Source organism: Cyphomyrmex costatus, unplaced genomic scaffold, assembly GCF_001594065.2.
Source record: "Cyphomyrmex costatus isolate MS0001 unplaced genomic scaffold, Ccosl1.0 scaffold474, whole genome shotgun sequence".
Taxonomy (NCBI): Eukaryota; Metazoa; Arthropoda; class Insecta; order Hymenoptera; family Formicidae; genus Cyphomyrmex; species Cyphomyrmex costatus.
The window spans coordinates 1,146,106-1,163,852 of NW_017279009.1; the positions used below are offsets into that span (position 1 = coordinate 1,146,106).

Consider the following 17,747-nt stretch of genomic DNA (forward strand, 5'->3'; position numbering starts at 1 on the left):
ATTCTTCATCTTATAGATGACGTTTATTTAAAAGCGGTAGGCAGTCGAAGATTCGTGAACTTACCGAAGAAACACATTTAGGAAAGGATAATTGGCGATCTTGCTCTAGATATGTGAATGAAATTATATCAAAACTGCGATGTACTTGCGCTAATGATATTTTTACCCGCAAGAATTATTGTAATTTAATTGTATTAGGAGTACAAATTAGTTCGGTCCATTATCCAAAAGATAATCGCCTCCAAAGACGAGTCATTTTTTCGAAATGGAATTCAAAAATTGCCTGAGAGATGGGAAAAAGTAGTAGCCAGCGATGGACAATACTTTAATTAATCTGTTCATTCATGTTTTGAAATAAATGCGTTTTTGAACACAAAAAACGGACCGAACTAATTTGTACTAATAATTAGTTATCCCATTATTTTGACATTAATATACACTGGTTTCTATCGTATTTTTTGGTATCATTTGTTTTCTTCTTTATTATATTATCATCTTTATTATCGTAATTTAATTTGACTATGTCGAAATTACTGATCAAATGTTCAACCGTCGTTTGCAACAACATTTTGCCTACAGGCTTAACGCAGACTTCATCTCTCGGCTTCTTGAGTTCGAATCGCGAGTATCGTTCACACCTACACGTTCCTTCATTCGTGCCTCTCTATACTTTTCTTTCGCGCACGGCGAAATTATACGAGCTCAAGTTGAATAGGCGCGAACGCTTTTGTTAGTCCCTCGTTGTGCTGTCGTTGTCGTCGCGTCCCGTGCAACTCTTACCAGTCATGAATGAACGTGCCGAACCAAAGGCAACGTGTCTTCCTGCTTAACGCGCGAGATCAACGGGGTTTTGTTGAGTGCCGATAGAAGCGAGTCACTCTGGAGCACCGAGAGTGACAAATCACGCGCCAACGGCTGCAACTTTTACCCGTTATGTTACTAGCTGAACAGACAAATGGAGGCTTTTCTCTTTTATCGAAATCACAGAGGAAGAGTACAGTAATCTAGTAATGTAACGTTTATTTCTGTGATTAGTTCTTAGTAAATACAATATTATTAAAAATGATTTTATGATAATTTTATGTATTGAATTAGCCATGTATCTCCACTAAGGAAAGTGACATATCATTTTTGGAATTGCAAATAAAAAATTAGTTTAAAAAGTTAATTGTACATTCCAGAGAAATGAAGCGTTTACATAATGTTGCAAGTTGTTAAATAATTATCGTCTGACATCAAATTGAATACGTGCGAGAGTCCCAATTTTCTTCTTTACAAAAGCGAGAGAGTAACGCATGCCTACATAGTATTTTCGTGCGTGCTAACTGTTATAAGTGGTATTGTTAAGCACGGCGATGAGCACAAGATTATACATTCTTGGCACTACTTTTACATAATGGAAATCTCTCACACGAAAGCAATTTGTAACAAACACCATACGACCGTCTGCTTGCCCCGTATTCTCTATATCGACCGCTACAATAATTATCATATGATTTACAATAGTAACCGAACCGCATTATTAGAAAATCCTGCATGTAACGGTTGAGATGAGAAATTCCCACCTAGCTCTCGCATGCGAAACGCGCTTTACTTCATCAGACAACCATAACTTCTTCTTCTTCTTCTTCTTCTTTAAACTTCTTGTCATCGCAAACCGTTATATTGCTAGTCTATTTAATTATAGTTATAGTAGAGTAATATTATATGTTCAGTGAAATCAAGGCCAGCGGAAACATATAGTATCAGATAAATTGTTCTTATGAGTAGTTGAGTTGCTCTTGTCCATTTCTACCAATGTAGGTTAACTTCAATCTCGGTTCATCCTTTTCTAATTCTCAGAATTAGAAATACTTAATAAAGAGTGAGTTGAACCGAGAGTTTAAAATTAATACCACTTAACTTCTTTCATCGAAACCTCTCATCTTCGGCAATTATAGTGTTTCCTCTCGTGATCAATCGCGTAGATCATTTCTGGAAAATCGGAATTCGCTCGCATGCGCGAGAGCGTGAGTCGTTGGAAACATTGACCTGCAGACATTCACCATCGGACTGAAATATCCGTGGATCTGATATTTATAAAACGGTTTATTAATTAAGCGCAACTGCCAGAAAGTCAGCGACCGGCGCGGCGCAGCTTTCAATGACAGCGCGAAAAATCACGCATGTCTCCGCGTCCACGTGTGGACGCGCTACATTCATTGGCGGAGCTGAACGAGTTGGAGAATGTCGTTCTAGAGTGGGAATCTCGCTCTCCGCTTCGAGAAGATAATTCTCGCGACCAAGTCGCGTTGAATATGATGCTGTATGGATAACGACACGGGGAAAGCTTTTCACGCTTGAATCTAATTTCAACAAACAAATTTTAAACGGATCTACCAATGTATATCTCTATTGTTTAAACTCTTGATTTTATTTTATGTACTGTGCAAAATTATCAGAGAAAAAGAAACGAACTGGCATCCTAAACGGACAAAACTTATTTCAATAAACCTGAATGTACATATTTATATTTTATTCCTTTTCGATCAAAAGAAAGAGGCTTCACACATTTGTCTATATTCATCTATAAATAGTCGCTCGTAATCAGTCATCCTTGCTCGGTGGGATTCATCTCGAGACACAAAAACGTAAACATACAAATATAATAAAATAAACACGATAAATCTTTCATCGTAATAAATTGCGCGAAGTTAAACCCTGCACGCAATGGAAGAAATGAATATGTATCAAATTCTAAAAATAAAATAATAATAGCACAATAGATACACGCAAATAAGATATAAGATATGTCCATTATGCGTTATCATTATTCACTTTCTTATTTTTAATATTTAATATCGATTGCAGTTCCTGATATTTCTTCCATGAAGTCCTGCGCACATTAGAAGAAATATTTGCGCGCAGAGCACATTTACTCTCCGGAAACGTTTTTCCAGCTTACAGTTCTTATAGCCCTCCCCTTCCCCTCCCAGAAATAAATACGTCGTACCTTTCCGCGCCAGTCTAGTTTCTCGTGGAATCAAAGGCAAGTCGTTCCCCGTGGGACGATCATCTCTTCAAGTGAACCGTGCGCCTTCACGCACAAGCGCGTACGCGGTGCGTACGTGACGCGCGCGCGCTCGCGCGCAAACCTCGCCATTGCAGGAAGAGGCGCGCGTGTAATCTGTTGCGAAACGGTGAAACTTGTGGAGCGATGGTACAGGCGGAACACCCAATCGCGTCCCGATACGCGTTCGTGCGCGTATTCCATAGAACGACACGATGCGAACATATATATATATATACACACGTGCATACAAGCGTGTCACGATAATCGGACGAGACTCTTCCTCGTTGTCTTTATACGGTTCGCCGCGCGGACCACGTGACCAAGCGACGGTGCACGTCGCGGTTGTTGCAGCTGCTCTATGCACTTCCGCTCTTTCCGGAAGCCGCAGCGCGCGGAACAGTCAGAGCTATAACCGCGTGCCGTTACACCAATCTCCGCGAACGAGATGACATCATGCCCAGATTCGCGCTCCGATAATTAAAACTGTTGTGTGCGCGTTATTGTATGAAAATCGCGGTACCGTAACGTACGATTGCACGAAGCTGTGCTTAGACGGCACGCAAAAGCACGCAGTATTTAAAAAGAAACGTTTCTTTCGTTCTCTCTCTTGGTCGTCCTTCTTTCAGTCTACACTGAGAAACATATGTATTAAATCTTAATCATTATGTCTTTGAATAGTACACTAATAATTAAGTAAGTAATTAAACATTTACTGGACAGTAAATAAATATTTTGTATATCAAAAGTAAGTATTATAAATACTATATTCAAACAAATATTTTCTTAAAATTTAGTATTATTTGTCAGTGTAAGCAAGTCATCTCTCTATAGAACAAATTCTCTGTTCCATCACGCGCATGGCATCATTTGCCAATATCGAAATATCGAGAACAAGTTATTTTTCTCGATTATACAAACGCAAAATTCGATTACCGTTCTGGCTGAAAGTAGATCCTGAGTGGCCGTGGCGGATCATCGGCCGGTTACATCCGCATAGCTTTGCGGCATCGGCATTCGCCGTGGTCGCGGATGCGAGCGGTTACCGGATGATGGATCATACGCTGATCACACGGCTCCGCCGCGGATGATGGATCATACGCGCGCGCTCGCTTTACAGCCGCGATCATTTCTCCCTCCTTTTCCCATCGTCCTTTTCCTTCCTCTCTCTCTCTCTCTCTCTCTCTCTCTCTCTCTCTCTCTCTCTTTACGATCTGCGCTTCTCTTGCATCCTCTCTTGCCACAGGTGTCTGTAATCCGTGTCACGGTTGAAAAAAAGTTTACCGAAGGCGGCGTCCCAACGTATACCCGCGGAATTTCCTATCTGCTCTCGGCCCGATACCGGGAAGAAGGGACTTAACGACGAGGGCCCAGGGGCCCTCGGACGAAATTGAGGGTGCCCTCGCCGCGCCGTTCCTCGCCGTCGCGCAACTTTGTGCCGGGGCGACAACCGTTACGGCCTCTCTCGATCCACCTCCGTGTTGCACCTGTTCGCGCCAGGCAGCCCGGCTCCATCTCATCGCGCGGATATTGTTGGCGCTGCACAACACATCAAAGTGACAGCGTGACCGATTGCTTGTCGTCGTCACTTGCCGCGATACGCGCCGATCTTCGTAGCAGTGCATGTTCATAGACGAGAATATCGTATTGCCATGCGTATGTGATTAGCCACGGCTGATCGATCCGTTTTTAAACGAGTAATATTATACGCTGATCGGTATCGATAACGAGTAACCTTTTCCTTCCTTATGATTATTAAATGGAAACGCGTAACGGGAAGTATGATTTTTTCGAAAGAGTTATAAGAAGCAGCATATATCCTCGAAATACTCATACATATGTATATATTACGAAGAAAATTATTTATTAAAGTATAACGCAGTTAAGTTATACTTTACTGAGTTCTTTCTATCTGAGATTGCATCAAAGACGCGCATTAATTAACTCGAGTGTACCAAAGGCACACCACTTAGACGATGCTGACGATGCGAATAATCGCTCCTCGATGTGCCGTGTTTTGCCACAAGATATTGTGGGTAAACGGCACGTATTTCTCGCCGAGTGTTTGAACGCGAAATGTATGCGTTCATCGGTATTTTGGAGAGGACGCAGTTCGGAGAAACAGGAGTGTGCAGATTCCAAAAGCTGTTCGGAAGCCTACGGAAGATCAAAATCTCACAGTTTGGTATACAATCCAGATCGAGATCCAGACGCCTTGTCGCGGGAATTAACAAGCTGAGAACGTATTTCTTATTCTCGATGCCCCTCTCACCTTTACATTTCCCATGTTTAGTAAAAATAAGATTATGTAAATAGTGCCTTTCGCTTTGAGAAACGTAAAGAACATAACAGAAGTTTTTCAATTACGTATATTTCTCGATACTCCTGATATTACCTGAGAGAGTCATTGGGAAAGGTATAAAACGACATTTTACATATGTAACGATTCAATAAATATGTCAAAACCGATCGTTCTGAGTCTGCTTTCCTTTGCTTCTCGAGTACAGAGGTCCTCATGACTTCATCTTGGTGTCAAATTTATTTTCCGTCTCACATACGCTCCTAAATTCGAGAAGAGAATCTTCCGCGAGGAGAGAACGCCCGGAACGAGGCACGATAAGACAGGATCCAGAGATCCGAGGGCGTGGAATGCCAAGTAGAAGTACTTGAGAAGAACCAAATAACACTGCTGTGCTGCTGGCCGACGCCGAAGCCGGAGACGGCTTACGTCGAAGACATAAGCTGGCGGGACATAAGCCAGACCCTTTATATATGTTCTGTGAGCCTCTTATACGTGTGTAAGGGATATTCTTGTTACTGCAGATAAGATTTTCCCGAACGGTGGGCGAATTTCAGCGATCTATGCCGATCTGATACGCCATCGGTGAACATTGTGAGGAATGCACGAAGATTCCTAGAAAGGTCGCAGTCTGTACACAGATTTTCGGAGCCTCTCTTTCGAAGTTGGCGTACTTAAGCTGTGACTAACGCGTGTGCGAGATAGAGGGAGAAAGAGATAGAAAGAAGTAAAAGAACCCAATTTTGACTGACCTCGAATGAATTTTATTATATAATGTTCGCTAAAAACTCTAAGGCTATTCACCTACATCGATAAAAACCTTACGTATTTCGAGCAACATTGCAATCTCTCCTACGTTATTTTATCTCTAGGTCATCGCTCTTATTCTGCATGCAAAGAAATTTCTTAACACGCGACGAAAAAATAAGCTTATATAATTCAAATAATTCTACTATATATCTTATTTCTATGACCCAAATTATCAAAACGTTCTAAACAATCTTGCTAAAGAGACATATTTATGTAGCAATTGATAATGATCGAACCTGCTTTCTAGTTTAATGAGAGAATACATTATACGATTAATTATATATTATTGAAGTTAAATGAAAAGGTAACGACAGGTAAGACAATTTTAATAATATTGGTTTCTATTAATGCTAACAAATACAGCCTAAAAGTGCAAATAGCTAATATGCTTTGATCAAATTAGCATATGGCACCTGACTAATTTTTACGGCAGGAACATTCCTTATCGACGTCTGTTTGTATTTGTTCAGCAGCCGAGCTCAGATTTCTCGGTATAGGTCTCACAACCAAAGCATTACGCACAAGAACGCAGAGTTAATTTCGAACGATCGTCGATCAAAACGGCATACATTAATTTTTTGTTGTGTACAAAAAAAAATATGAATAAAGTACTTAACTTAAAATTTACTTTGTGTCATTATCTCAGTAAATTTGTTTAATTTTAGTAACGTAATATTATCAAATTTGCATTTATATATAAATATGGACTATTAAAAGTTTCAGAATCTTATATAGTCTTATCGAATATATCTTATATAGACTTTAGTCTAATTAATATAAGATTCTGTTTAAATATAAGTTAAATTTAAATTTAAATTTTCCTTTAATTAAATTTGTTTGTTCTTCGTTGAAAAAGATTGAAAAAAAACATTTGTGTTGTTTCCGGCCGTTGTTTATGAATTCCTATTCACCTATATTCAAGAGCTGCAGTTGATTATTTTTTCACGAGCCCAAGTATATAGAGGTAGAGTTATACAGCTATAAGGTTTCGTGATAGTGCGAGACAAAAATAGCATGTGTTCTGATCGATCGTTGCACTTATCAGTTGGCACAGAACATTGTTTAGAAAGAAGCCGTTAACCCGTCACCTACATTCGGTTTATTATGCATACAAGCATTGTTACACCTTATCAGTCTTCCGTCCGCATGTGTCTGTCTGCCGCTTTCACTAATCCAAGAATACAAAGAACTTCCACATTATATAATATCATTTTTGATATTTTATATATATATATATATATATACATACTTTTAATATTATATACTATGCGTTACATCGTATTGATAAAAAAATATTTCTTCTATATACATATTTTGTAATATGCACATACTGAATCACGAAAAACCGATGAAAAAGATTCTTCAAATTTCGAAAGATTTTGCTATTTTATACTTCACAAAAAAATTTTAATCAATTACATATAATTGAAGACAAAACAACTTTCCAATATTTTGCATATTCTATAATTTATAAATTTTTTATAAAGATCATTTATTAATTACTTCCTTATTTATATCAACAATAATTTATTAATATTTATTATACTTATTTTATAAAATTTGAAGAAGATACGTATATTTAAAAAATATTTATAATTACTTATATTAGGCATACGTATTTTTATACTTATTGGAAAAAATTGATCAAGAAATTTGATTAGATTAGAAAATCAATGGAGAAATTATAATCTCTAAAATTAATAAAGATTTTGAACGTTGTCGATGACGAAACTTAATTAAAACAGGTTTTGTCTTCCCGGAACAAACTATTTATGTCTCTGTTAGTGCGTAAATATTTTCGGAGAAGATCCCAACCGTTCGGTCACAGTTATCCGAAGAATTTCCGTCTTAGCGCTGAGATTTCCTTTGGAACTCTTAGGTTTCATATAGGTCTTTGTAACATACAATCTTTCCCTAAATATACTTTAGAAACGGAAACTTTATAAGAAATTGAAAAGTGGAAGAGATGAGATCGACGATTGCAATTGATAAAAGAAGAAGGGAACATCCGCCATGTTTCAATAAAATATTTGAGACAATTAATCTTCTGTATCATGCAAAGATGGAAATGCATTTACATAGCAATTGTGTTACACATAGTTGTAATAAAAATAAATTTAAAAAAAAGATGGCTAAGATAATCTCTTATATGTGTATATCTACTTATATGACTAAAGAACAAGTCCAGAGCGCTTAAAAGAAAATATATTAATCGTGTTTCGCCAGTCTATTTGGACATTTCTAACAATGAAAGGTGCATTACTGCGAGTAGAAACCGCAAGAGAAACGAGAGGAAGTTATCCTGTGCGTTCCTGCACTCTTTTTGTTTTCCTTATTCATTCTCAAGGTGGTTATTAACGGCCATCTACCTGCTCTACGACTTTACCAACTCAGGATTTCCTCGTCCTTTTCCGCTGCGGCGAAATGAACTCTTACGTATTCTATTACTGCGTATGCGTTCATTACATTTTTGATAGTCCATCCCATCGCACAAACGTCTTTGCCAACAAATCGACAAAAAAAGAAATAATAAAATCAAACCGAATCATAAGATCATTAGAGTAAGATTGAATTGTTCGGAATGATTCCTAAAATAAATATTTTCTTTCAAATATATATACTGCGAAAAAATATATACACATAACATGAATATCAAATATAAAGCAAATATACCAAATAACAAATCAAATAAATTAGCCACACTTTTAAATATTCAGTATTAATTTTTGTCAAAAAAAATATTAACAATGTTATTACATTTTTTCTTAAAAAAAAAAAAAAAAAAAACGTGCATTTTGTTCTGTAAGATGTTCCTGCTCTATATATCATATATTTCCTCGTCTACTAAGTGTCTGTTGTGACAACACCAACACAAATGTTCGTGTCCGAAATACCCAGCAGGAAAAGAAGTCACGCTTCGGGAGAGATCGCTTCGAAGACGATCGCATCAACACGTTTCTTTAACGAGGATAATTTCGGAGTGGCGCGACATTACGATCCACAGAGCGTTTGCGTTTCGCTCTGATTCTTCTCGCGTGCAATTTCGTGCGAGCATACACACGCACACGCGCGAACGCGAAGGTGAATTTTTGCGCCTCTCTCTCTCTCTCTCTCTCTCTCTCCGTGAGAAGAAACGCCCGCACGGTAAGACACTGATATATCTTGTCGGGGGCGCCGGCGATCCCTGTGCGTTGGATACGAGATCCATGCACCTGTGTATATTCGAGGAGTGCGTATGTACACGGATGGGGCACGCATGGATGAGTGGGAACCCATTCCGTCCCAACGCGTAAGGACGATCTTGATCGTGAATGTCGACGACGTGAGATCGTACGAGAAGAAACTGCGAGAACACCCGCGAACGGCCTCGATTCGCATAAATCGTTTCCCTTGATCCCGCGGGAAGAATTCCCTTTAACTCGGTGTGGTATCCTCGTAATAGATCCTATTACATATAAGTCTCATCGCTTCCTGTGTGATTAACAATCGCTGTTATACATGTATTTGTGTGCAAAGTTCGCAGGATGTTGCGGAATAAACATTTTTGCATATCTAGTCGCTTATTTTCTTGTTTAATTAGCACTTAAAACACTAAATATAATATAAAGTTCATTAGTAAATTGACTAGAATGTATTTATCTACTTTTGATTTAAAAAGATTGAAACTTTTAACAATATATGAAGTGCAAAAAACGCCAAGAAACCTTTATGAACTGGAATATTTTTTCAATCAATTTTAATATATTTAACGTTTTATAAATCCATTATACATATAAGCACTAAAATTTGTTCAATAATTAAAGCTGCAAAAATTTCATGTACCTCTTTTTGTTCAGTATTTGAATCTTCAAATCAAAAGTAGCTAAATAAATTCTAGTTAATTTAGCAGTCAGCTTTCCATTTTATTTTTAAACTTTTATAATCCTAATATCAAATGCACAAATAAAATTACCGTGATAAAATTTTTAACAATTATAATATTAAAAAAAGGAAAAAAAATACGATCGCGTCGCGGTCTCTGATTCGTTCGAAATTGCGCGGTTTGCATAATTATGCACGGATGTCAAAAATAATATTCAAGTAATAGCAACAGCAGCAAGGTTCCCCGGTAAAAAGATTCTTCCCTCGTCTTTCCTTTTTCACATTGCGGTTATTAGCTAAGATATCGGCGCTATTTGCAATGTGCCGGGTCAAGACCACAAACCGTTTATTACGCGTTTTAAGTAGAGGATTACGAAGGAGTAGGATGCGTACCCTTTTACCAGCGTATAAAGGACCGAAATTTTCCTCGATGCGACGCGACGTTTCGACATTGGCACGTAAAGGCACCGATAAAAACCTTAACAGACATGACGTGTGTTAAGGTCGAGACACACCGATCGTAGCGATCGTCATATATTCCAAACTAACAGTAAACCCCTTTCACGCATCGTACTTACCTATACAGACATCAATCACAGTTCCTTAAAAGGACGTACACGATATATATTTATAATAAACTTTATATATTTTTCTCAACAACTTGTTTTTTCTAGATCAATTACTTATTATACAGAGATTAAATTGTCTTTGAGAACTTCTTTATAATTAATTATATATTGTATTATTATTATGTAATATCACATAAGTAATAATATTAATAAATAGTTTTAACACAAAATATAGATAGAAAGACCTTGAGCTTACAAGTGCAAACATCGGATTTTATGGCACAAGTGTGAGTCGATCTTTAAACGGTTTCGTAACGTCGTATTGAACCCAGAGGTCACGACAGAGACGATGGGATGTTATTGCGCACCGATCGTTCCGAATCAGTCGGTCGCCATAGAACGCGCGCAGAGAATATCGCCTTCTCTTACTATATACGTTAATTAATTAAGGATCTCGGCTTGCTCGCACGGAGTCACGCGGTTCCCATTAGAGCTTAAAAATAATTAAACTGGATTCCAACGTGTCAAGGCTGGCTCATTGGCCTCGTATCGGTCCTTTTCATGTCGTTCATTAGTCATCAAACTCGTTGGTCTCGCGATAAACCCGTTAACGGTCAGAATCCTTCCTTTCAGAAGCCTTATTAAAGCCTTTTATTGCGCCATTTACGAGATATCAGATCGAAATAATAACGGAGTAAAAGAGAACGATAATTCTCTAATCCTAATTTTAGTAAAATATTTCGAGACACGAATATCGAAAAGAGAAAATTATTTTAATCAACTTACCGGTGACTCTGATACGAGGTTTTCACGAGCTTCACCGCGAAAAGGAACTGTATGGCGCAGACCAGCAGGCAACAGAGATTGAGAGACAGGGCGAGGGCGCACAACGCGAGGGTGACCTCGTAGACGATCACAAATTCCTCCGGGCTGATAAGGCTATTGGACGTGACTGTGAGCGGCGAGATCTTCAGTAGGAAGATGACCGATAACAGAGCTAAAAGTAGGGATACCAAACACAACAATCCGAGGCTCGTTAGCATCTCCTTCACGCCAGCCTCATCACGCCGATGGAGATTCCTGGATAGCGACGAAGACCAGGAGGCATTAAGCGGCCCACCAGCTACTTGGCTAGCTACAACAGGAAGTGCAGATGCGGCAGGTGCGGGTGACGGTGTAGTCTGACTCGGCAACCGCGACAGCCTGGAGATGTCGAAGCCGCCGTTCGCCTTTGGCCTGTCCTGATGCGAGACATTCGTTTGCGAGATTACGGTGTGGCCCAACTGACTCGCCGAGACGTTATGGTTATTATTATTGTTACCGCCACCGTTATTGCCATGTACGCCACCGACCGGACTGACACTATTAACCGAATGCTTGGAGGTCGACAGAGTCGATACGTTAAGGGCGTGCGAATGGTTCAAACGTTGCGACAAGTTGTTCACGCTCAGCTGAGAATGGTTCAGCGGATGCCGATGTGTCGACGAGGGAGTCGTCGCCGATTGATGCACATTCGACACCGTCGCCGCTGTTGGTCTCGACACGGAATCGTACATGTCGATTCCGCTATTGTTACCGCGATGCCCGGTGACACCGCTGCGTGTCCCGGTGCTTCCGGTGTAGTGATGATGATGAAGATGCTGCTGCTGCTGTTGCTGCTGCGGTGGTTGCTGCGATTGCGGCAGTTGCTGTTGTTGCTGATCCTGGTGCAACGAACTGTTGTGCAAGTGATGATGGTGGTGTCCGCCGTGCAACGAGCCCGAGCTTGTCTGATAATCATTGTGATGATGCCTGGAGCCCGTTGACGACGGCTGCCCCGTCAGGATGTGTTTCAGCATTACTCGACACGCTGGTGTCACGCGGAGTGAGGCTTCTTCTCTTTTCTCCTGATACGGTAATCCTTACATCTCGTGACGGAACAAAGTACTGAATTGCACCAAATCCACCGTGTCATAGCACGTAGATGTCAACTTTGATCTTCCTCATACTAAATTCGTCGTATTAGAGGACGTTATTTCTTTCTTCATTACGTTGAATGTTTCACGACGAAACTAATTGTCTGTCAAATCACATAAACACATAACACATCGAACTCGATTCTCTTCAGTTTAGATTCTTCGTGATGAACAATATCACTTCTCTCTTCACACTACGCAAATGTTCCGAATAAGTTCCGATTAAATTTCTAAACTTCGAAGTTATACTAAGTCTATCGTGAATTAATACGCGATTCATCAATTTGAACTTCTAATTTTACTTTTGCTTTCTTAACACTCCCGTAGTAAAATAAATCGCTTTTTAAAGTCGTCTCGGGCCTTCTTTATTCTAAATACGTAAAGGCGTGTCATTTGTTAGTTTTCAAGCCGGAGCTACCATTCGTTCGTTTCGATTGCAATTAGTTCCTTAAAGATAGAACGAATATGTATGAATCTGAGGCTCGTTTGAACGTTACGTTCCTGGACTCAGCGAATTGCTGCACACCAGTTGCTCCACCATGGCGATGGCATCCACCAGACGGCGGCGGCGACTCTCACATATCGGGTTCACAGCGTGGAACTATACGATGACAACGGGTAGGGAAACGGGTTCGCTAAGAGCATGATCAGGTCGATCCTGCGAAGGGCCTTCGTCTTTCTCGTTCTCTTTCTTTATCAACGACGACGCAATCAGTCGATCAGTGCGTTAAGGCGGCTGCAAGCTCGGTTTTCTATCACCGTCTTCTCGTCGGATACGCACGAACTCGTCAGCCGGCATGGCTTCCGAGATGGTGCCGGCGGTGCCTCTGCAACAGGTCGGAGAAAATAATTAATGGACTGACTTGTTCAACTCTCCGCTGTCGGTCGGAATAGTCCGACCGTAAAAAGAAGGATAGATACGGGGTATAATCTACACCCTGCCCCGTAACGAAGAAAACGGACGTCCCTCTTTCTCCCTCGGTATCTGTAAAAGTTTCATGCAAGCCGAAATATATGATTGGTCATACGCGTTGAATTCTTTTTTAAACAGGATGGAATTTAAAAAATTTCGCATAGCTTTGTTTTAAGAAAGTATATAAGTATAATACACGACTATAACTCATCGTCAGATTAAAAGCATCAACTGAATGGAAATTGTAAACGAATTGTTATATATTATAGCAAGAAGTAAAGTAGGTGACACCTCTCAAATACGAACCAGAAGAGAATAGCTTCGTTTTAACGGACTTTACGCCACTTGCATCGTGACGGAGCGCTTTAAAGCGCGACCGTCGCTACTAACACAGAATGTAACGTGAAAAGATTCTGGAATCGAAATTATCGCGGTTTTTGCAAACGTTTTTCAATCAAAGCGTAAAAGCTCCTCGACACTTAACGCTCGTTTTGTGATTCCAATTTGTTCACGATTCCGAGCAAATCATATAAGTGTATCCTTTCAAGGTGTAACTTTCTTGAATTAGAGCATTATATATTCTTTGTATAATATGTATAATTCTGTATATATAGTCACAAAATAAATTATTCGGACAGTGCGCCATTATATCATATATCAATCCTTCAGACTATTCAAACTATGACAACACGAGTTTCACAATTAGTTGTCTAAATATTGTATTGCATATATGAATTTACATATTTAAACATATACTGTAATATAGTGTCACTTTTACACAGAAAACTAGTTAACACATGTATATTGAAATCACGTTTTACACGCTTGACTTCGCAGTGTATAATCAGCAAAACCCATTCTATTATTGAAAAAAATATTCGTAATAAAATTTTGAAATTTTAGAATAATTCCGTACAGATCTCAAGTAAAATGTGCTCAGTGCAACGGTGTATGCTGTCGAGGATTGGGAGCTCCGAGGACGCAACGGCGTAATTAGAAAGATCGTGCGGTGGTACGCGTAACACTTACCGGGCAGACGATGACCTTTAGCCACACGGCTGCACTCGCGGAAAAGTCGCACCGTGAAGTAGCATACGGTTGAGAGGCGTAACATCTGATTACGAAGAATTTCAAAAGACAAATCGTCTGTAATCGCGCGCGATAAGCAAATTGCGAGAGAAAACTGATTGATCTAGCAACGTGTGTCCGCAATGGTTCACGTGGGACAATTGCATCGATACTTCATTTACCCTGTACCCGTGTTATTATCACTTTCTACGACCGTACACAGCCTCTCCCAGAGGGAGAGGGGGAGGAGCACGTTGTTCATACATTTCCTCTCACTCGGCACGAGCGGGTCACGCGAACTCGTCTCTGCGCTTACCTAACGGCATACAGTCATCTAGAATGTAATTGCAATTAGAAATTCTCCTGTGTATTTTGAGCGATAATTCTGTTAATTAGAATAGCGCTATGCGGAAGTAAGTCCTAAATTATTGTACATCAAAGGTTATATATAATTAAATACAATAAATAATTTTGACAAATTTGAGCAAATCAATTGAGAGAGAGAGAGAGACTCTTTCAATTTTATATTATTAAAATTTTAATTTCAAGCTCATTTGTCACATCTCATTAAGGCAGTGATTGTAACTTTCTCTTCACTTATCAATACGTATCGAATAAACAAAGAAAAAAGATAAATATTAACATAAAAGAAAGAATAAACTTCATTGTCATGTCAACCCATTTCATGCGACGCGACGATTAAATGGCCGGTATGTATTCGTATACTTTATTGAATATGTCATTGCTGAGAGCCACGAAGAGACTGTCATTCCGGATCGATGAACTCGATTGTAACTTGGCACCGCAATGCCTACATGTCGCAAAAACGTGTTTATGGTGTGGATTTTATTTCCATCCCGCTCGCATAAAAAATGTTTTAGTATTTTCTACATCACGTGAATAACTCCGAAATATCTGGAGAACGGAACAATTGTTTTCCGAAACGCAATCTCTCAAGGAAACACAACGATTTGCTTGCTAGATCGACGTTGTGTTTCGGTCATTCGTCAAAAAAATCAACATTATATAATTTCCATTCGAGAAATTTACGTACATTACGAAAACCGTTTCGAAGTTACGTATTTTATTATTCTGTCTTTATTGTGTTACGAGGCTTCATAAATTCTTCGTAGAGAAGGAATCGAGCAGGCGTGTCACAGATTCAGGTCATTACAATAAAGAATGCCAATAAATGAAGTTCAGGTAAAGCGAGCACGTAAATTTCTCGTGTTCGTTCACTTTTTGCCTTTAATATGAATTCTATGAGGTAAAACAAAATTAAGATGTAAAATTATTTTTCTCCACTTTGTTCTATAAACTCAAACACGTGTTACAATTAATCGTTTCACTTTCTTCCGGTACTCGGACGTAAAATGTAGTAAAAGACCAAGCGCGTGCTATCCTAGTTGTAAAAAAACATTTCTGTCTACACATATATAAAATCAGTGTTACTCGTCGTCCAATTACACGTTAAATGTGGTCCTACGTGCATCTCGTCTCTCTCGTCACGGTACCCTGAGTCTTTATCGAAGGCAATCTTTGTGGCGTAACATGATTCGATCCCGCAAATTCCTCTCCTCTCTCTCTTATCCTTTGCCGCCGCACGATACGCTGGATCGCCTGCTTATACGATCCAGAACCGCAAGATCGGCTATCGTGGGCCGCGGGCACCTCTGTCTCTTTCTTTCGCTCTCTCTTTCTCTTTTCGTTGTCAATAGTCAGGCTTGACTCATAGAAACGGGTTCCGCTCGCATTCCGTACGTCCAGCCTGCCGTTCACGGCAGAAAGTGCATCGCCGCATCGATAGCGCGTGATGAGCAAGGTTCCGGTAAAATACAGTTCACGGAGAACGCTCGCAATGTCCACATCCACGAATTTGATAAAAGGTTCTGCAAAATTATACAGGAAAATGCAAAATAATATATGTATATTTGAATTTAGATTTTTACCCCTTTCATCAATTCTCGTAAAATTCAAATTTTTATATATTGTTGCTCTTTTAACGATATCTAAGCCTTTCTTAGAGAATCTCTTTAGATATTTTTTAAAATAAAACAAAATTCTCTCTCTCTAGATGTGTGTGTGTGTGTGTGTGTATGATTTCTGAAAAACAAATCAATACTTAACTCAATTATTTTATTTTTGTAAATAATTTATTCAATTTTTCAGCAACGCCTATTTGCCGTTTACTTTCGTTATCTGATCAAGAAAATATCTATCATGTATTTAAAGTTGTATGAATGTCATATTAATCGATGAGCATACTTGTTTAGTGATTACTTATTCGTTGTCGAAGAATTAATCTCGACAATGAACACATTGAGATAATCGGTACGGACATTCGTTATTCATGATTGTAAAGTGAAAATGACGTACGGATTCTAGTCGCGCGAATCGCTAGACTAATCCAGAATGTATTTAAGTTCTCCGACTCATGCACCGCGCGTTTATTTACGGCCGCGTAATTTGCATGGAAACACAGAGAAAAGCACGATTTGAGGAAGTCGCTTATTAGTAGCAACCAGGATATTATCAGCACGGTGCCATTGACATCATTATCGTCATTCCTATAATTTTGCAGTAGTGAGAATCTCTAAGGATGGACGACGATGCTCGCTTATATCGCGTCGCATTGATTTGTAAATTTATTATTTTATATTTCGATTACGCTTTTCATCTTTCAACGCCGAGCCACAACCAAGGCAATTAATTTTATATCGAATTCTATCTTAAATCAGTATTTTAGTAGAGACTTATTATTAGCAGACATACGCAACTGAACAAAAAAAATGTGATCAACGTTTCTTTGGACAAAAAAATGTTGCAAAAATATTTACAAACTTAGGTAAATCTAAAAATAATTTTGATGAACATCAAAAACAATTAAAGCACGACGAGAAACGCTGCAAATAGTTGCGAATTCAAAACTAACTTGTTCTACATAATTCTTTTGATAATCCAATAAAATTATTTATATAGATAATTAAATTTTTGAATACTTCAGCAAAACTGTCCTTTCCGTGAAAGAATTGAATCTCTCCGAAGCTAAAACTAATCCTTAAAGGCTCAATTAAAAATTATAATTCCATATATATTAAAAAAAATATATATATGCACAAAGTATATACTTTCTTTTATAATATCGAATGTTTTCTAAAAGGGTTTTAAATTATATTAATTCCGTATTTCCTCTCCGTATTCCATTTGTATAGATATTTCAGCG

General features: G+C 38.8%; 1 protein-coding gene across 1 annotated transcript in view; it reads right to left on the reverse strand.

Moving 5' to 3' along the window:
- The window catches only part of LOC108777866 (uncharacterized), a 31,392-nt gene that overhangs the window by 4,973 nt on the left and 8,672 nt on the right, over positions 1-17,747 (reverse strand). The window contains exon 2 of the mRNA XM_018544849.1: positions 11,375-13,370. Coding sequence (XP_018400351.1) covers positions 11,375-12,426 — 1,052 coding nt within the window. The 5' untranslated portion in view covers positions 12,427-13,370. The remainder of the gene's footprint in view (positions 1-11,374; positions 13,371-17,747) is intronic.